Here is a 19,579-nt window from a genome sequence, read left to right on the forward strand (position 1 = left end):
CTGGGTGTCTGGAGGGATGAGTCCCGTCCCCTGCAGCCCCACTGGGCGCTGAGGAGGCAGGGCTCACTCAGAACTCCCTCAGCCCCAGACGACCTAGCAAGGGGGGCAGGGAAGGGCCAGGCCTGAGCCAAGAGTGTGGCCCAGAGACATCTCAAACCCTGTTACCCAGAAACATGCCTGGTGGCCCCAGCATCCTCCTGGCCTCGAGACCACCATGTCCGAAGTAGGCCCAGGGCCCCTCCTGCTTCCAAGACAGCACACAGCCATGCTCCCCGGGACAGACCAGAAGGGGGGCAGAAAACGGGATTAAGCGGTTTCTTTTTTTTTCCTTACTTTTTTTTTCTTTTTGCTTTTTCCCCCCTCCCAAAAGGCGGTACTGATTGGCTGTTTTTCATCTTTGATGTTGCAGGCTAGCCTCTGCCGAGGAGGGTACAGCCGCTTCACCCCCTACTAGCAAGAGGCCCAGCCCCTAACAGCATTCACACTGACTGCCTAGTACACACCAAACCCAGCAGTCCAAAACCAGGCACAGCCACCAGGAGGACAGTGCGCCCCCCCGGTCAGCGACACGCGCCGCTGACCTCCGCGACTCTAAGTCCATAGGTTTTACCTCTGGCCAGCTGGTCTCCCCCCACGATGGCGTGTGTGTCTTTGACCCTAGTCACCCCTGTATGTCTGAAACCTTGGTTCCTATTTTGACTTTGTTGACATTGTGTCCCCCCAAGCCATTTCAGGTACGGCATGCACAGAGTGGGAGGGGCTAGGCGGGGCCGGAGACCCCTCCCCAAGAAATAGCAATATTGCCCATCCCCTGGGCTACAGAAGACCCGGCCCTGCCTTCCCAGGAAGCCACCCCAGCCAGTCTGGGCCACAGCCCCAGTCCCTCCCCTGGGGTTCGGAGAGCGAGGGGCTCCCTCCTGCACCAGCTGTTGGGCTCCCAGCCTCGACAGTCCTCTCCCAACCGTCACCCGCCTAGTCACAGGAGCAGCTGAGTCTGCCCAGCTCGTCCCCACCCAGTTAAAGTAACGTTTCTGATTGAATTTTATTGACGTTTCCGGCTGAAGTTGTCACAAGTCGTGGAGAAGCCACACCAGCCCCAGAGGGGCCTCAGCCTGTGTTGTAGGAAATCAAAGTGCAGGAAGAAATTTCCCTGCCCCAGAGCCCGAAAGCAGACCAGCCCTGGAGCGCCTCAGCCCGTCTGCCCCACCGCCATCAGGCCTCTCCCCTCTGGCCACAGTCCTGAGATGGGGTCCCTGCCAGCCCGGCACCTCGGTTTGCCCTTGAGAACAGCTCTGCCTCCCCTTCCCTGAGCTCGAAACGCCCTCTTATCAGGGTACATTTGCAAAGAGGGAGCCTGAGCGAGGGAACAGGAGAGGCGATGCCTGTCCTCGGGCCTTCCTGGCGGGACAGTGCTCAGTGTCCGCCTCCCGTCCTGAGAGGCTCGGGCTTAGCTCTGCCGCAGGGCTCTGGGGCCTGCAGGGAAAGCTGAGACAGCAAAGGAGCTTCTGGAAGAGTCCACCCAGACAGGCCAGGGCCCTGCCACGTGCACCCACCACCTCCGTTACAGGAAAAGGTGGCACAGGCTGAGGAGGCCCTTGTCTCCTTCGCACCAGAGTGAGGCTCCCAGGGACAGACGGCCACCTAGAGGGTGTGGGTCCCCGCCAGCCCCCACATGATCGTCCACCCACTCTGCCGGCCCGTGGGCTCCTTACTGGTGGAGTGGACAGGTTACGCCCAGGGTCTGGCTGGCTCTTGTCCACTGCCCAGGGCACCTGCTGAGCTGCCTCATTCCAAGCCCCCAATACCGTCCACACCCTACGCCCCAACCTCTGCCCTTGTCCCGCCCGAAGCAGCCAGGCCCTGCCCACCGAGCTCTTAGATCCCGCAGCTCCATTCGCCAGCAGGGATCACTGCGGTTTCTCTACTCCTGTCGCCACTTCTGCCCCCACAGGCCGTGCTCTGTCTGCCCTGGAGGCCTGAGACCCGCAGTGAATTCACTTATGCAAGATGAGGGGGCTGCTGAGAGCTGGGAGTGGGGCCAGTTTGGGGGGGGGGGGCACCTGCCCAGCACCCTGGGGGTCCCAGGTCCCGCTGCCCCCATGGCACACTTGGCCATTGCTTCTGTCAAACTGCAAGTCCTGCCTTTCTGTTTCTGTTGTAGTGAAAGCTTCCGCCGTTTCCTTCTCGGACCGTGAAGGGCAAAAACAAAAAAACACAAAAAAATCACAAAACAAAAAAACAAAACAAAAAAAGATGTTCAGATCCAAGCAACAAAACCACCAACCAAACCGAGAAGCATCTACTACGTCCGAGTCCGCGAGCCCGTGACTGTCGCACAGCAGCCCGCAGCAGCCAGCGAGGGAGCAGGTCCGCGGCCCTCAGCCTCCCGCGGCGCTGGCAGGAGGGGGCGGGAGCGGAGGGCCTCCGTTTTCTACCGTGTCTTCCTTCCGGCCCCTCTCCGCGGCAGTGTGGGGCCCAGTGGGCTGTGTGGAGGTGGTGGCGAGCGGCCACAGGCCTGAGCGGAAGAGTGGCCAGTGGACTTGACCTTGGTTGCCAGTGGAGGGACTGCTGGGCTGGGCTGGCAGGTGCAGGGAGGGGGACAGCTTTTCATCCCGGGGCTTCGGCCATGCCTGTGACCCCGTGTCTCGCGCTCCGGGCCCCAGCTACCCCTCCTGTCGCACAGCCAGCACAGCCAGCACCATGTCCTGCATACCCGAGGAGGAGTCTGCAGCCTCTGGATGCCATCGGGCCAGCAGCTCAGGGGGCCGACCCCAACGCCAAGGGCTGATGTGTTTCCAGAACTGTGGGGCACCCAGGCCCCCTCGTTCCACACTAGGGGACTCCCGGTGGCCCAGCCAGGCTCAGGTCCTCGCACCTAAGAGCCTAAGAGCGTGGGCAGGTGGGGGTCTTGGGGCCCACGACTTGCTCTGACTGGTTTCCTGTTCCCTTTCTGGCAGAGGCCCTGGGCCCGGTCCAGGGGAGGGAAGGCTGGCCTCACGCTGCAGAGCCTGGTCCTGCGGGGGAGCAGAGGGACAGGACCGGCCGGCGCCTGGCTGCATGGCGAGGCTGGGGTCACGGTGCTATGGGTCGGGACGGCTATGGGTCAGAGTAGGGAGAGTGAGGGGTGGGGGCAGGCCTGGGTGGTCTGCAGACCCCTCCCCTGCTCCCGGGTTAGGTCCTGGGGTGGTGGGGGCAGCAGACGGTAGGCAGCGGGGAAGAGCCCCTGGCCAGGCAGGGAGAGCTGGAGGGGGGTAAGCAGCCAAAATAAATTAATTAATTAATAACAAAAGATGTAGGCTCCCAACATGGCTCCACTGTCTCATGAAACTTAAAAAAAAAAAAATACACCTCACTTTATATTCAGCATCAGCTCCTGAAGCTACTGGGATGAGTCCTTTTCTATTCCGGGTGTACATAGCCCCGCCCTGCCTCCGGCTTCGTCCTCTGTACAGCCCCCTCCCCCCCCGCCCCGCCCTCGGCCGCTCCGGACCCGTTTCTTGCAGCAGCTCCGCCCCTGCCCCGCGCCCTCCCGCCCCTCCCACCCCAGGACTGCAGCCAGGCCCCAGGCTTCCTTTCTTACCATTCTGTATGCTTCCAAGGTGTGACCATCCAAATCAACAGTATTATTATTATTAAGATTATTAATAAAGATTTCTTTCTTCAAACCAGGACAACTCTTTTTGATTTGCCAGCTCCGAGGGACAGAGGGTGGAGGGCACGGGACGCCCAGAGGGGTTGGGCCAAGGACAGGCAACTTCTCCCACGAATCCAGGGGGGAGTCGAAAGGCCCTTCTAGGAGAGATTCCAGAGCCCCTGGCCTCTCCTCCGGACTGTCGTCTCCCCTCACCCCGACCCAGGAGTCTGGAGGCAGGGCTCGCGCCTGCTCCGCGCGACCTTACCCTGTCTACCTGCGGGGAACGTCTGCGAAGTTACTGGCAGAAGGGCTCCCCCTGCCCCGGCTGCTGAGTGGTGGCTGCTCCGCACGTGCGCCGGGAGGGGCCTGACCGCACGCAGCCCCCAACCCCCAGCCCCGAGCCGCGGGGCAGGCACCTGAATGCCAGAGCGCCCGGCCGGCCGTTCGTCGCGAGGAACAGCGCTGCCTGAAGGTAAGTCCACTGCTCCTTCCCCGGGTGAGTCCCCAGCCCTGGAGGGGTCGGGTAGGGGAGAGTGGCCGCCATCCTCGACCCCCTAGAAGAGGAGGGAGAGCTGGGAAGGGCAGCAGCAGAATCCGAACCGGGAGCTTGAGAGCCTTGGGCTGGGGGCTGCGGGTAGGAGGTAGGGGGGCGGGTTCCACACCCGCGCCGCGCTGCCCGCCACGCGCCTCACGGAGACGTGCGTTCTTCATTTTTCACAGCGTCGGATAATTTATTTCAGAGCGATTACACACACCAGAGGGGCACAGGCTTAAATGCCGACATATTAATTTTCCTGCCTACGAGCCTTTCTGTCGGCGGGACTGAGGACGCTGCTCTCGGGGAGCTGGGTCTGCGATCCCGCGCACGCCACGCTCTGCTAAACCCCTTCCTTCTAATCGCTTGCTCACCAGACTGTGAGAAAATAATTGCCACTATAAATTTTCCCTCCTCTGCATAAAATATTTAGAGAACCAGCACTTAAAAAAAAAAGTGCCCTGAAGTCAGAGCAGCAGGCATTACAGCTGCGCTGCGCCTGCCGGACTCCCACCTCTGGAGACTCGGGCGGTGGGGGCGCCAGGAGCCCCCACCCCAGTTCAAAGTGGGAGAGGCTCAGAGCATTCCAGAAGACCTCGGGAGAGCGGTTCCCCGTGGCAGCGGCTCATGCTGGAGGCCCCCGACCCCAACAGTCCCCTGATGATTCACAGGGAGACCCGGATGGGGGGCAGTGCTGGGACACCTGTGCGGTCAGACAGCGCGGTGTCCTCCTGTCCTGCGGGAGCTACCTCCCCCCACCTCGCCCCTGGGCAGACCTGGTCCCGTCCTGGGACTGAGCTAGGCCACACGTGTGGCACATGAAGAGTAAAACATTCCAAAATTAGGAAAGACGTGGAACGTGCGTTCCTGCCTCGAGCTGTGAAAGGGGCACGTAGGCACTTGGGAAGCAGGGCCGGTGGAGACCGAGGCAAACGCGGACCCCGGAAGGAGACTCCCTCTGTCCCACCCCCTTCCAATTCCTCTCCGAATTCCGAGGACCAAGACGGAGGCGGTGCGGCTGCACTGCCGCCTGGCGGCCTCTCGCCTCACTGCAGCGTAAAATCAAGTCCTCTGGCCCCCAGCTGGTACAGGCCAGCCCTTGGGTGTGACCTCCAGCTGGGACGTCACGCCAGCGTCCTGGCCCTTAGTGCCTGTCCACATCTCGGAGCACGGGGAGGACAAGAGGATCGAGAAGGCAACCCCTATCGTTGGCCTATGAGGTCTGGGGGTGAGACCTCAAACATGAGGTGCTGACAGCCTTTGTCAAAGGGTCACAGCAGAGCCTGCTCAGGCCTGCAGAGGGGAGGGGAGCAGGGTTACCCAAAGTTGCAGGGTCGAGAGATGCTCCCCGCCCTGCCAGGAAGCCATCACAGTGGCCAAGGCGTTAATGGTGGTGGTGGGGGGGCTCTGTAGCTGGAGAACAGGAGCTGTGCAGCTGGAGGGGCCCGGCTCCCTTACCCCCATCCTCCCCGTGCAGAGCCACTGGGCAGCCTCAGCTCAGGCAGGAGAAAGGAGGGCCACTGTCCCCGCAACGTGATGCTCCGGGCTAACACTTGCTCAGGGGATCTGCTGAGCGGAAGGGCGAGAGGGAGGGAGCGGCCCAGAGCACCCACAGGGCCAAGGGCTGCTGGGTGCAGCGGGAGGGCCTTCCTAGGCCCTGTCCAGGGCCCCTGCTGCCTGAGCTGGGACAGCCTTGCTCCTGCCTACGACCCGGAAGAGATGAAGCAGGACACAGGGCTGATGGGAACGCCCCAGTGGCTCTGGCTCAGGGCGACAGTAAACTGGGAAAGCCAGGACATGAGGTGGTCTGGCCCGCGTGCCCACCCCATACAGGGTAGGATGTGACCTGGCACAGCCTGGCCCTGAGTTCCCACTCCTGGGGAAGAGGGCTCCCCAGGCACCCCCTCCTGGTACCTGCGGGGCCGCTGTTCCTGCACCCCCACCCCAACTCTGTGCCCCCTTCGGGGCCCCTGTATCTCAGTGCCCCCCTGGGAACTGTCTAGGGCCTGCTCCAAGGCCCTCCCGGCACAGGCTTGTTCCTAATCGCTCCACCTTCGGGAGCGAAGGAGTCACTGTTTCAGCATAAGCATGTCTCACCCTATTAGGAGGTATCCTTTATGGGATTTTCTAGACTAAACTTCCCCAAATCTTTTCACTTGTACCTGGGAACTGTATACTACGGAGAGGGATTAGACAAAAGGAGGGGGGTCCCTCAACCCAGTAAACAGACTGCTTGGTTGTCCTATCACCACACCCCAGGAGCAGCACAGCCCCAGCTCTGGGGCCCAGCTCCCCCACACACCGCGTGGGGCCCAGCGCTAGGAAGCCTCAGCCTGGAGGTGGAGACGGTGCTTTAATGTTGGCTCATGTGCGGGGCATGGAGTAGAGCATGGCTGCCCTGCCCCACTCGGCCCGCGGCACCAGAAACCCCTCCTTGGGGACAGGCTCTACCAGGAACTCCACCCGGCCGTCCCGGCCCGGCCCTACAGGCGCCACTGCCAAGTCCACGATCCGATACCGGTTGATAAAAGCCAGGCCCAGGAACGTGGGCTTCTCTGGCTCCGACAGGCCCCTGCCCGGAGAGCCCCCTCCTGTCCCTCGGCAGCAGTGGACCCGGAAGCAGCGGACGTGGGGGAGGAGGTAGGACCAGTGCAGAGTACAGCTCAGCCGGAGCCCAGCAGGGCGGCCCTCGCCCTCAGAGGCGGCGGCCTGCCAGCGCACGTGGGAGATGGTCATGGCCTGCACCTGGGGCAGCGGGGCCAGCAGGCTGTTGGCATCCACCACCTGGCGGGAGACAGAAGACTCAGCACCACCCAGAGGCTCAAGGAGCTTGAAGGGCTCCGGGCCCTGCCACTTCCCACTCGCCGGCACCTCTGGGCCACAGGAGGGAGCTGGTGGGTGCCCCGCCTCGTCTGCATGGGACAGACACACCAGCCCGGCCCCAGCCAGGTCCCTGGGACACCATACCTGGATCTCTCCAAGGCGACAGGTGAAGTTCTCCTCCTCCTGGCTGCCTGGAGGCCGCGAGAAACTAACGAAGAGGTCCTGCAGGAGGCAGCCGCGCAGACTGACCTCATAGCAGCTGGGAGAGGCAAACAGAGGCCAGTCACTAGGAGCCTCAGCTCGGCGCCTTCAGGCTGGCTGCTCACAGAGGCCCCGAGCCAGGGGGTGGTCCTCCCCTCAGGGGACTCTGTGGTCAGTGGCCCTTCCAGTGAGCATCTGGGGCTTGTGCTATTCAGCTGTCTGAAACCTGGGGGTCAGCCCAAGGCCCCTCCATCCCTCAATCCCCCCACCACAGTGTGGCCGTGCCCTGCTGGGGACTCCACAGGAAGGAGAGGGACTCACCGCTGGACCCAGCCCCCACTGAGCTGCTGGCCACAGCGGCCCACCCATCTGGCCAGCTTGGTCGGGGGCACCCGGAGGGGTCGGGGGCTCTGCCTTGAGCTCATTTCTGCTGGGGAAAGAGACACGGGACTTAAACAAGGAAAATGCGAAGGAAATCGCACTGAGCAGGGAGCCCAGGGGGGCCAGCAAGACTCCCTGGTGGCCTGATGGGCCGAGGCCTCGGGGACAGATGCCCAGGACTGGCTCTCCCCATCTTCGCGAACATCCTCCCTGTCAGGGCACGGCTGGCGGGAAACCTGCCGCAGGAGCACATGTCCAACCCCACGCTGCCGGGCCGCAGCCCAGAGGTTCTGGCTGAGAGAGGAACCTCCCCGTCCTGGCCTGGACCACAGGGGCACTGCCAACCCCAGCTCCCCACACATTCTGTGAGTCTTCTAGACTCCTCCAACCGCATCACCTCACCGTTCAGCATCATGATGCCTCCAACGTGACAGCTGCCTGCATCGCCTGTGGTGAGCTCCAAAGCCACCCCCACAGCTGAAGGCCCTTCTAACTTGTACACCAGGGACAGGAAGATCTTGGGCGGCACTGGGACCTGCAGGGAGAATAACCTGGAGGAGGAAGGTCCCCATTGAGAAGCTGCGGGGACACTGCCGAGAAGCAGGAGATGTGCCAGATCACGTCCGCCAACCTCCCTCCAGGAACAGGGAGGGGAGTGGGCTGCTCGGTGAGGACGACCTCAGATCTGCAGGATGAGAATGCCTGGAGGGTGCCTGCACAGCAGCATGCAGAAAGCTGGCTCTCCTGGACACTTCGAAGTAGCAAAGAGGGTAAATAAACTGTGTTGCATGTTCTTCATAAAAGAAAACAAAATCCCAGCTCTGTCCTCATTCTGGCCGCTGCTGCCCATCTGCCCAGTTAAGCAACCGACATGGATGGCGGGAGAAGCTGAGGGGCCCCACGTCTCGGCCCCACTCACTCACCTACCTCACAGCCACGTTTCCAACCTCGGGCGGAATCACCCCCCGGATTAGCAGAGAGCTGCCCCCGTTCCAGGCATCCGCCAGGCAGCAGTGCGTCTTCACCCAGCCCCGTCCGTCCCCTTCCAGCCTGTGCTCTCCAAACAGGGGCTGGATCTCCTGGGCGCTCGGGTGGTACCAGGGCCCCACGGCCTCCTCCTGGAGGAAGAGGCATCCCTGAGGCCCCTCCCACCTGTCCCAGGTGAGCCCCAAAGACGCGGCGAGAAGGCAGCCCCTTCATCAAGATTCAGCACATCAAGGAAGCCCCGGGCCCCCCCAGCGCAGGAACCACATACCTGGCCATAGCAGACTCTTCGAGTCCCCATGCCCAGGCAGAAGGAAGTGACAAAGGGTAAGGAGCAGATGCTATGCGTGGGCAGATAGTGTTCCAGCAAACTCCAGAACCTGCAGAGAAACGCAAGGGTGCAGCCGCTCAGGTCCACGGGGCACCTCAAACTCGGTCTCATGACTCAAGCTTTCCTGCATCCCCTCCCAAGTGACCACAGCTCTCCCACTGCAAGTCTGCAGGAAGGGGTCCCTCAGGGTCCCCAGCCTTCATCTTCCCTGAGTGACTGGTCTCCAGGACCCCCAGGAGCAGCCCAGGTGGCTGAGCCCCTCACCCTCCCTGCCTTAACCACCCTTAACTCCAGGGGTGGGGGAAACAAGGCCAGAAGCCGGGGAAATCACCTGAGACCCTCCCTGCCACTGGCCCCAGGACGTGCAGGACTCACTTGTCCTGGTTCTGGAAGAAATCCGCCTTCTCCAAACACTCGTACACCCAGCCAGGTGCAAACAGAGCCGCGGAGAACCCGTGCTTCCGGATCAGCTCCAGGGACTAGGGAGACAACAGTCAGGGAGGTGCCACGCCCCAGCAACCAGGGCACATTGGGGCCCAACCGGCGTCCATGCGCGGACAGCTAGCCTGGGGCTGGGGGGATGGCTGAGGGGAGTGCCGCCTGGAAAGAGGAGGCGGGGCCCCAGCTCCGCACGGGGCTTCTAGGGCTCACCCCTGCAGTTCCGCGGCTGACCAGAAGAGGGCGCCAGGCGCGGAGGCCACTGTCAGCGGGGGCAGGGGTCTACACGTGGGGGCCCCCACGGGCTACACTTCTCTCTCACTGCACCGCGCATTATACTATCAGATTCAGAGGAGGCAGAGAGAATCTTCAGTTACTGGATTAATTTATTCATTTAAAGCTTAATTAATGAGTTGAGAACGTCCCAGCGGCACCAGGGAAGGGCAGGATTGACAGCCTCGGGACAGGCTGCTTCCCTGTTTATCCCACACCAGGCGCAGCAGCCCCCCGCAACCCCCTCTTCTCTTCTCACTGCCAACACGCCTTGCCTTGCCAGGAAAACCTCGCTAGTTATCAAGCCAGCAGTTCCCCAAACTGCCGTGGTCACCTCAGTCCTGAGCCCTGAGGCAACTCTGTGCGACGGTTTGAAATGCTAGCTCAGTGTCCTTCCTCCAAAGGGAAGTAAAGCTGCAGAGGACCAGAGGACACCAGCGGTGGGGACAGGCGCTTTGTCCATTACACCTGGGTGGAAGTTTCACCATCTGACTGCAGGGATAGGCTGGAGTTAGGATTTAGGGCACAGCTTGTTTCTGGTGCCCGATTTTCCCCTCGGGGAGAATCACAGCTATCTCTTTCTCTTGAGGGGCAGCAGGGGATGAAAGGTCTCCAAGAAAACCAGGCCCCCCGGGGGCATGCAGGCCACTGCCACCACCTCCCGGCCTCCAAGGCCACCACCCACCTTGTCCGTGTCGAACCGGCCCCCAATGACGCTCCCCCGGGCGAACACGTCCACACCCACGTACACGTCGGCCAGGCGCTCCCCCGCCTGCCCCAGCATCCGCTCCAGATGCTCCTCCCGCCAGTTATAGTTGGTGAAGAAGCCGTCGCAGGAATCGAAGAAGACCCTGGGGGCGGCAAGGGCCGGCATGAAGCCCAGTCCTTCTCCACCTTCTCCCCCAAACACTTGCATCTACTCAGCTCTCGGATTGCAGGCTGCCTCCAGGACCGGGTGGAGTCTGCTCCCAAGGAGCAGGGACTCAGCCCACAGACTGCGGCACAGAACCCCGGGCACAGCAGGGCCGACAAGGTGCTAGTTCTGTCTGGTGGGGGTCAAGGATCAGATGGCTGCGCCTTCTCCCTCGTTTCACCCGAGGCAGCGGTGTCCACAAGGCCTCCAGGAGGCAGAGGGAGCTCCCGCCCCTGCCCCGGGGCCCCGGCTGCCCTCCCTCAGGCTCACCTGTTCTGCTCGTTTAGCTCATCCTGCCATTTGAGCTGCCCACTGCTCACCACGCTGTCATACCAGAGCACCAGGCCCCTCGGGACCTGCTGGTGCAGCCGGGCGGTCAGGTACCGGAGGAAATGGGGCAGGTTTCCCACGGCGGCCAGCTGGAGAGAGGGGCAGAGACAGACCCTCTGTGAGGCCCAGAGAGGCCTGTTGTGAGATGTGCCTGGCACAGGACATACAGGACACTTAACCCCAGGAGCAAACAGGTCCACCAAAAAGCCATGGTCCTGGAAGCCCCTCAACCCCATAGGCGCCGGCAGAGGGTCCAGCCAGATGCACGACTTCCCTTCCTTTCTGAAGCAGGAAGGACATGGACACAGCAATTGGGAAAAGATAAAACGTGAAGGGGAGGGAGGAAACCACACATGCAGCCCAAGCAAAGCAGAGGTGGAGGAGGAGGAGAGAATCGCCTCAGAGGAGCCGGAGAAGCAAGGCTCAGCTGGAGAACGTCCGTCTCCCTGCGGAGTAACGGAGACGCCGGAGCCGGCGCTCACTGGCGATCAGGAAGTGCGATCATGATGGGGGACAGCCTGGGGAGGCCAAGGGGCACGGTGGAGGGTCACCAGGCGGCCCCCGGGCCAGGCGGGACGGGTGCAGGGAGAAGGGCGTGCTCACACTCAGGGAGTTTTCAATGTTGATCAGCCAGCCATCGAATCGGAAAAACTGGGCCATCAGGACCAGCTGGTCTGCCACTGCCTGGTGGGAGCGCTCGTCCCCAGCCAGGAAGGCCTCGCACAGCTGCTCCCCTTTTTTCCACTCAGTGATGAAAGTCCCTGTGGGACGGGACAGGAGAGCAACAAGTCAGCCTGGGGGATCGCGTCCCCTCCGACCCAGCAGTTCCTGAGGTGCATTCCTGCACCAGCAGCTTCAGCACCACCTGCAAACCGGTTAGATATTCGAATTTTCAGTGTCCCCTGATATCAAGCGAATCAGATGCCATGGGGGAAGGGCCCCGAAATCAGTGTCAGACAAAGGGATAAACGGTCTGGATGCAGGAGAAAGCTGGAGAAGTGGGCTCTTCCCAGGGGGTGACAGCCTATGGCCGGCATCCAGCCCCCACCTCTTTCTGTAAAAAGTTTTACTAGATCACAGCCACTTGTTTGTCTGTTGTCTGTGGCCGCCCCTGTCTCACTGGCAGTTCCGATAGTGATCCAGGGGCCTGGAATGCGGAAAATGTTTACTATCTGGTCCTTTCCAGAACAAGTTCGCCTTTGCCTGTCCTAACCCATCAAGGCAGGTAAGGAGCTCTACCCATGAAGCAGCAGCCAAAGCCCGGCAGGTGTGCCAATGAGTCTGGCTAACCGGAGGCGAGTCCTCGGCGCTCACCCAGCACGCAGACCCCATGCCTGTGGGCGGCGTTGGTCCAGCCGACTGGGGGGATGGTGACCGTGTGATGGCTGAAGTACACAAAGATGTCGATGTACTGCCAGTGGTAGAAGGAGTACGGGGTCTGTGCAGCTGAGCCCTGAATAAACCTGGGCGAGGAGAGAGGACCAGGTGAGAACCCAGCAAACAGAACACGGACACAGCCACCTGAAAGTAGAGAGGGCAACCGAGAGTGAGGTTTCTCTTCAGTACCGTCCAGTCGACACTACCTGCAAGCGGGCTAGCGACTGGGGGGAGAGGTAGGACAAAGCCACAGCCCTGAGGTCAAGAGGGCTCATCTTAGGGGAAACGTTTTCCCCAGGCCGTGCAGGTATCTGCCATCGGAACCCACGGACCGAGCGTGTTCAGCCTCAACAAACAGAGGAACGCAGGACAGAAGGAAAGAGGTGGGGAAGGGCTCACGCAGAGCTCCAAGTGCCTGGGGTCCTGCTCTGTTCTGAGGTCAGCAGTCTCTCCAGGACACGTCCTGCGTGTGTAAGGTTGGGGTTGACAACCACATGTGCTGGACCCTCACTATCTCTGTCCCTTGATGGCCGGCTCTGACTCGAGCCGTCCCATCACCACGTCCAAGACTGTTTCATAGACGCTTAAGATCTGTAAGCTGAGCCCACAGCAACTCTGGAGGAAATGCTCCTGGCTAGGGTGGGAGAGGGTGGAACAACTCCAGAGCCCTGGGGCCACGATGGAATCAGAGTGAGGAAGATGAAGAAAAGAAATCAGCTGAAGAACCAAGCTTCCAGGCCAGGCAGTCTGAAGGGGGTCCCTGCTACAGTGCCCCCACCAGCCTAAGACTTCAAGTGTAGGCAAGCCCCCAAAATCAAACAATTTCAGAGCTTAAAGAGGCGTAAACTATCGCCTAATCCAGCCCCCTCTTCTTACAGATGAAATACTGAGGCCAGGCTTCCTCTCCCAGTTGGTGGCAGTCTGGCCTGGTAGCCCATCTCCTGACTCCCCATCCAGTGCTCTGCCACATGGCATCCTCCCACCCCACTTCCCTCCCACCAGGCGATGCCCTCGCAATAGGCTCACTTGTCATCCAGGTACCCTCCCATCATGTCGTGACATATCAAGGTCCGGGGCCTTCCGCTGCTCAGAGGAGGCTGACGACACTCAGGGGGCCCCAAGGCCACGTTAAAGCCTTCCTCCACGTCAGGTGTCCACGCCAAGAGTTCCTCCAGGGAAGACAAGTAAAAGCTGATGGGCTTAGTGGTGTCCTTGTCATAATATCTGTCTGGTCAGAGGAGGGAAACAGAGGAATCAGTGGAAATCATGGGATTCATAACAGAGTTTGAGATGGGATGTGGGGTAGTAGGGGAAGCCCTGCGCCCAAGCCCCCAGAGTGAAAACGGAGACTGTTCAGAGCCTGCATCCTTCTCACCTGGCAACGGGTTGGGGGTAAAACTGACCACTTCTCGAAAGACTGCTTCTTGGTCCTCTTCAATTCTGAGCAAAGAGGGAGTTAAAATTTTCTTTTTAATAAAAGGGCAAAGAGAAAGAATACTTAGAAGCAAACGGACCAGGCCCCATGTGTCATGGAGAGGGAGATGTTCTCTGACTTAGATTTTTTAATACAAACTATGGAAACGTGCCTTTGCTCCTTCTGTTCCCTCAAACTGAACACCCTTCTCTTCATTCTCCTACTGAAATCCTGCTTCTCCCTAAAGACCCAGTTTAGATGTTCTCTGCGTCAGGCACCGCGCCTTTCCTGCCCAGTGTGAGCACGAATAAAGCTAATTACACCCGCTGGCCTCCACTGAGTAATTACAGGTGCCACGCTAGGATCCTCTGCGCAGACCCACGGCCAGGGAGGTGGGCATGATCGACCCATTTCGCAGATGAGGACGCCGGGGCTTCCCGCACGCGGGGCCAGGATTCCCGGGCCCGCTGCTTCTGGGGTCGCACCGCGGTACCAGACCTGGTCCGTGCCTGCTGCTATGCGGTGCGGTAAGGCGGGCAGGGCCCGCGGCGGACGGGACGTGAGGGCCGGAGACCACTGTCCTGCGCCCTGATCGCCCAGCGCGCGCCTCCCGGGGCCTGGACCGGGCGCCCACCGACTCCGGCGGCTGGACTGGGCCGCCGATTCTCCCGCCCACCTTCTCCTCGGCCGCCGCCTGCCCGGCCGCCGCTCCCGCTGCTCCTCCAGGGTCGCCGATGCCCGCAGCCGCCGATCCCGCCGCCGCGCCGCCGTCCGGGTCACGGGCCCCGCGGCCTCCATGACGCTGCAGCGCTCGCGTGGCCCGGCGGCCCGGCCACTGGCCAATCGCAGGCCGGGGCCCGCCCCCACCGCCGCCCGGCGGCCAATAGGGACTGCGCGGCGCGGCTGCCCCGCCCCTACCAGCTTCCGGCTGGACTCCCGGTTAGCGCTCTGACCTGGCGCCCTGGCCGCCCAACCTTTGTAGCTGAGGGCCTGGGGGCGGGCCCTCGGGGCGGGGCGGGGGCGGGGCCTGAGCGCCGAGCTCCAGGAGACCCGTTTGTGCGAGTCCTCCCCCAGCCTCGCCAGCCTCCTTTTCAGATAAGCGATCTTCCGAAGGTCACAAAGTAACTGTAGTACTGATCCCTGAACTCAGCTCGTCTAACCCCTGTTCAGAGACAGTTTCCGGAAGTAGGTGAAATCATAGTTCTCATTCAGGTATAAATATGGACAAGTGTTAAAGACTTTGCTCTACTTGCTCATCAGAGAAGGAAGCAGACCACTGTTACAACCAGTTCAAAAGAGAATCAGGAACTTGATCAGGAATATTGAAATGAGGATGTGAAAAGAGGCAGAATGAGTTCTCCCGCGGCGGGGTTGGGGGCGGGTAAAATCACTGAGCCTCTTGGACAGGACAGCTTGCAGCTTGTGAAAGAGCCGATAAAAGGCTAGAATCAGATTGAGAGGTACAAACTACTTTGTATAAAATAAATAAGCTACAAGGGCATATTGTACAACCCAGGGAATACAGCCAATATTTTATAATAACATAAAAGGGATATAACCTTTAAAAGTTGTGCATCACCGTGCTGTACACCTGAGACTTACGTAATACTGTACATCGGTTCTACCTCAACTTAAAAAAAGGTAGACCCAGATAACCGCAAGGAAGTGCAGTGTGTAAACAACAGTTTCCACTGAAGCACACATTTTTGTCTTCACCCCCAAGTCTGCAGGGCCCCCAAGCACACAACCCAGAGATGTCAATTCCCCCGCATCTTGAGCCCAGAGGGGTTCCCAGTGGGTATGAAGAGAAGGGCCTGGGAGGCTGGACGCGAGGCAGGGCCCCACAGGGCTGCTTGGGCCAGCCTGGGGTTCTCCTCTGCCAGCCTGCAACACCCCTTTGTGTGGCTGGGAGTGCCCTGTGGCCCAAGCCAAGCTTCTTTATTGTTGCTGCAGACTTTGAACTTTATGAGGCCCCAAGCTTCCATAAACCCCGAGAGTGGGGAAGATGTCTAGGCTGTGGAATATGGATCCCAGCCATGCTGCTTGGAGGGCAGGCCACTCAGGGACAGGAGACAGCGATCCACAGGGAGAACGGAGACGGCAAAGCCCCGGGATGTCTACTGTGAGCAGGGGGAACAGGGTCACAAGCCACTCTGGCTGTGCCCCGATGAGCATGGAAGATGCGGGGTCTGCATGTAACCAGGTGTTCCCTAGGGCTTACGTGCAGCTTAGCAGTAAAAATAAACTGTCAGAACTAAAACATACTTCTTAGAGATTCTTTAAACGGATCTTGGGGAAAGCTCAGTCTCTGGGGAAAAAAATACGCCTGGGCCTCCCTTCTCTGCTCCTCTCCGCTGCATTGGCTTCTGGTCGTTGGGGAGGAGGGGCAGTGTGCAGGGCAGTTTAAGTCACTGTCCACCCCCCACCCAGGGCAGTGAAGAGTCGGGTCTGTGGCCTCCGCCTAGGCCTCTGCTTTGCTGCCTGCCCTGCAGACCCCTGTGGCTCCTGGTCTCAAGATCTCTGTCCTGGACCAGAACGAGCCTGCATGGCCTCATATTTGCCTTAAGCTCACATCGGTCCCCGCTGGGGCTCCAGAACTCTCCACAGCCTGGCAAGGCCCCGTAAAACCCTCACCTTGTATGGTTTCCAGATAAAGTCCAGGACACTCAATTCAATTTGAATCCCAGATAAACAGCGAATGGAAACGGACATGCTTATACAGAAAAAGTATTTCTCATTTATCTGAAATTCAAAATGAACTGGCATCCTGAGCTGGCTAAATCTGCCAGCCCCACCTGTGAATCTGCGTTGCAGACTTGCCGCAGAGCCACCTTGAACTGCTCCGGGGCCCGGCCAACACCTCCTGGCTCCGTCCGCACCAGCACAGGAAGCGGGTTGGCTCGGGGCAGCAGAACCCAGAGACCTCCCCTACCTGACCAACTGTGCCACCAGCTTGGTGCTGCGGGTGGCCTCGTGTGTCCTGCACTGGCCACCGCATCTGCCCCTCAGCCAGGCTCACCCCTGCCTGCTTTGCTTCCTCCACCCTCTCCCTTCCGGCCTCCACAATGTCCTGGCGCCGGAAGCTAGAACCAGGTGAGTGGACGACATCTGCTCCACAGGCTTGGTAATATGCTGAAGGGTGTGACAGCAACTAATTGTCCCTGATGTCCCTTCCTCCCAGGATGGCTGTCCTCTTGCTTTCTGTATCCCCCCTGCTCGACCAGTGCCCGCTTCACCTCCACCCTGCTCACCTCACTGACCTTCCTGCAAACTTGCCCCAGATCCCAGCTTAGTGATTTAGTAACCTTTAGATCAGAACACCTGTGCCTTGATAGCTTATCAAAGGGGCGGTGCGGGGTGTGACTCCTGGTTTCCCTGGTAACTGATGAGCCCACCTGATGTCAGTTTTGCCTGTAACTGGTAACCACCCCTCCCGCCCGGGAGCCAAGGCCGCCGCCATGTCCTGGACCTTGCTTCAGACGTGTAAGCTGTAAACCGCTGATGTTTCTGTCTCTGCCTCCGGGCACTTTCTTGGGTCTGGAGCTGGGTGAGCACAAGGCTTGTAGGCTTGCACGGTGCAGCCCAGTGTGCTCCCTTTTATAGCGTTCTCCTAGGTGCTCAGCAAAGGCTTACCAAATGGAAGAAGGCTGGGGCTGGCCAGTGACTCCAGCGGCCCGCCTCACCTTCACACCCACGTGAGGCTGTGCCCAGGCACCTGGTCAAATATCCTGCAGGAGGAATAACAAACCCCTCCCAGAACACAGCCTGCCTGCCTGTGCACCTGCCCCCATCACCCCACACCCCGCGACAGTCAGAAGGCAGACCTGGGACTCCTGCCCTTGCCGGACCCCTGTGTTGTTCTAATTGCACAGGTGCCTCCTTTATTTTTCTCCATTTAAAAATTTAAAGCGCTGCAGATGAAATTAATGTTCCCTTTAACCCACCCCCATCTTGGTTTCCTTGCCTCCGCTGTCCTCCAGAGACTCCTCAGTATTCCACCAACTGCATGGGTTTGGCCTGCATCCTTCCAGGTGTCCCAGAAGACATTTGCACACAGATATGTGTCTGGAACTGTATGATGTTGTTTGTGTTTTATGTATTGTTTATTAAAGAGCATTATACAAGGTATTTTAACATTGTGTTTTATAAAAATGGTGTCATGTTCTACACATCATTCTGGGTCTTGCTTTTTTCCCTCGGCAGTATTTCTGAAATCAAGCCGCCTTGATTTAAATAGCTCTCATTTGTTCGTTTTGACTGTAATTTAATAGACTCTCATGTTGACCCATCAGTCTATCTACCTGTCGGTGGGCATTTAAATACGAAACACTCGTTTGCTATGATCTTTTGAATGTTAAAATGAACAACTTTGTATAGACCTTTTGGAGCATAACGTATGTTTTGTTTTGTGTATTTTGTTCTTTTTCAGATAAAACAGGATTAGAGTTGCTAATAGTAACAGCACGCACATTTTTGGTTTTAAGTCACTAGCAAGCTGCCACCCGGAGGGGCTCCGCCACCGACAACCTGCCCAGCGAGGGGTAAGTACAGGTTACCCACTGACACTATCAAACTCCAAGGCTTTTGCTCACCTGGCGTTCGCCCATAGGTATCTCGCTGTTGTCTGAAATGGAAGCTTTAGTGGTGTTAGTGTTGGCCAGCCGTTTGGAAGTGAATTATTTCTTCTGTGTCAGTCCTGTTGGGGGTCTTGACCTATTTCTACTGCGGTGTCTTTTCTTCCTGGTGTGTAAGAGTCATGCATTTTCTGCACACGAGCATTTTGCCTCTTATATATGTAAATGGAACAAATGTTTGTCCACTTGAACTCTGTTAAGATTCCTTGTCTTTTAGATTTCCGTACGGTTAGATTTATTAATATCATCCTTTACGGCTTCGCTGTTTTCTCCTGTTTGGGAAGGCTGTCCCGACTTCAAGGTCACGAAGATGCTGTCCAGCATTTTTAGTTAATAATTACCAAGTTTAGTTCTTTGTTTTTTGTGTCTACAACTTCCAGATGCCTTTTGAGGGTAGTCTTTAATATTTCAGCTTTCTTTTGGGTCATTGACCTATTCAGATTTTTCTCTTTCTTCCTGGGCCAATTTTATGCTACTAAAGTGTTTTCTTATGAAAGTGTCCATTTCATCAAGGTTTTCAAATGTGGGCTATTAAGTCGCTTCTGATCGTATTTTTAAATCTCCTGGTTATGCTCTTTAATTCTGATGTTGTTTATTTTGTGTCTTTCTTTTTTTTCTTGATGCTGTTTTTTTTTTTTTTGAAGGCCTATTCTGTCAGCGCTTTCCAGACACAAGCTCTTCATTTCATTCTGTTGTTTTGTTTGCGTTCTGTCTCACTCATCTCTGCTTTTATTTTCTTTCCTGTTATTTTCTTTGGATGTATTTTGTTGCTCTTTTGCTGGCTTCCAAAGTGGGCAGCGTGGTTCACTTATTTCTAAATCTTTCTTGTTTTTGTATGAGTGCAGCTGAGGGGATCTATTTCCCTCTGAGACTGACTCCCCTGTAGCCCACAAATTTTCATATGCCACAGCTTTCACTTCCAGAACGTTCTAAACCCTTCGTGATTTCTGTTAGTTCCTCACTAACTCATCCAAAACAGTCCTTAATTTTGTTGCAATAGAATTCATCAGACTTTTCTGTTATGATTAGTACTTTGGTGTCTTTTTCAAAATGTGATTCCCTGCCCCAGCCTCATGGGGTTATGGACTACTCTGTCCTCTGTTGTGTTCTAGAAGCTTTTTGTTCTGCCTTTCCCCTTCAGATCTACAGGCCACCTGGAATTATTCTTGTTTATAGTGTGAGGAAAGAGGTCAAGTTTTATTGTATTTTATTACTTTTTTTAACTGAAGTATAGTTGATTGACAATGTTGTATTAGTTTTAGGTGCACAGCAAAGTGATTCAGTTCTCTATACATATAAAATCTTTTTCAG

The 19,579-nt window shown here is 58.1% G+C and overlaps 2 protein-coding genes and 1 long non-coding RNA gene across 14 annotated transcripts in view; 2 read left to right on the forward strand and 1 right to left on the reverse strand.

Annotated features, from left to right (window-relative positions):
* Positions 1 to 3,668, forward strand: part of RBFOX3 (RNA binding fox-1 homolog 3) — a 393,881-nt gene extending 390,213 nt beyond the window's left edge. For 8 of the 10 annotated variants that reach the window (XM_064495431.1, XM_064495432.1, XM_064495425.1 and 5 more), the window contains one exon: positions 410 to 2,155. In XM_064495431.1, the coding sequence (XP_064351501.1) occupies positions 410 to 454 (45 nt within the window). In that variant the 3' untranslated portion in view covers positions 455 to 2,155. The other 2 variants (XM_064495427.1, XM_064495434.1) reach the window with 1 other exon arrangement.
* Positions 3,669 to 3,831: 163 nt separating this feature from the next.
* Positions 3,832 to 19,579, forward strand: part of LOC105105798 (uncharacterized) — a 45,613-nt gene continuing 29,865 nt past the window's right edge. The window contains exons 1-2 of the long non-coding RNA XR_010384538.1: positions 3,832 to 4,106; positions 18,064 to 18,175. This is a non-coding gene — a long non-coding RNA (uncharacterized LOC105105798). The remainder of the gene's footprint in view (positions 4,107 to 18,063; positions 18,176 to 19,579) is intronic.
* ENGASE (endo-beta-N-acetylglucosaminidase) lies at positions 6,504 to 14,459 on the reverse strand. Of its 3 annotated transcripts, none has more exons than XM_031469231.2 (14): positions 14,311 to 14,459; positions 13,596 to 13,660; positions 13,247 to 13,448; positions 12,158 to 12,306; positions 11,447 to 11,604; positions 10,784 to 10,932; positions 10,286 to 10,451; positions 9,265 to 9,368; positions 8,830 to 8,938; positions 8,502 to 8,692; positions 7,977 to 8,125; positions 7,515 to 7,620; positions 7,137 to 7,251; positions 6,504 to 6,953 (listed from the first exon to the last, which is right to left on the reverse strand). In XM_031469231.2, the coding sequence occupies exons 1-14, from the start codon at positions 14,430 to 14,432 to the stop codon at positions 6,534 to 6,536; spliced, it is 2,205 nt and encodes a 734-aa protein (XP_031325091.2). In that variant the 5' UTR covers positions 14,433 to 14,459; the 3' UTR covers positions 6,504 to 6,533. The 3 variants fall into 3 exon arrangements, with proteins under 3 accessions (XP_031325091.2, XP_031325090.2, XP_031325092.2); XM_031469230.2 differs by having other exon boundaries at positions 12,134 to 12,306; XM_031469232.2 differs by having other exon boundaries at positions 12,134 to 12,306; positions 13,247 to 13,444; positions 14,311 to 14,346.

The sequence above is a fragment of the Camelus dromedarius genome, chromosome 16 (assembly GCF_036321535.1).
Source record: "Camelus dromedarius isolate mCamDro1 chromosome 16, mCamDro1.pat, whole genome shotgun sequence".
NCBI lineage: Eukaryota > Metazoa > Chordata > Mammalia > Artiodactyla > Camelidae > Camelus > Camelus dromedarius.

Bases quoted from the DNA above. Each gene is read 5' to 3' on its own strand.
- ENGASE (XM_031469230.2), bottom strand. From the start codon at position 14,432: ATGGAGGCCGCGGGGCCCGTGACCCGGACGGCGGCGCGGCGGCGGGAT. The intron at 13,661-14,310 runs GTGGGCGGGAGA...CTCTTTGCTCAG, and splicing joins AGGCGGCGGCCGAGGAGAAG to AATTGAAGAGGACCAAGAAG. The intron at 12,307-13,246 runs GTGAGCCTATTG...CTCCTCGCCCAG, and splicing joins GGAGGGTACCTGGATGACAA to GTTTATTCAGGGCTCAGCTG.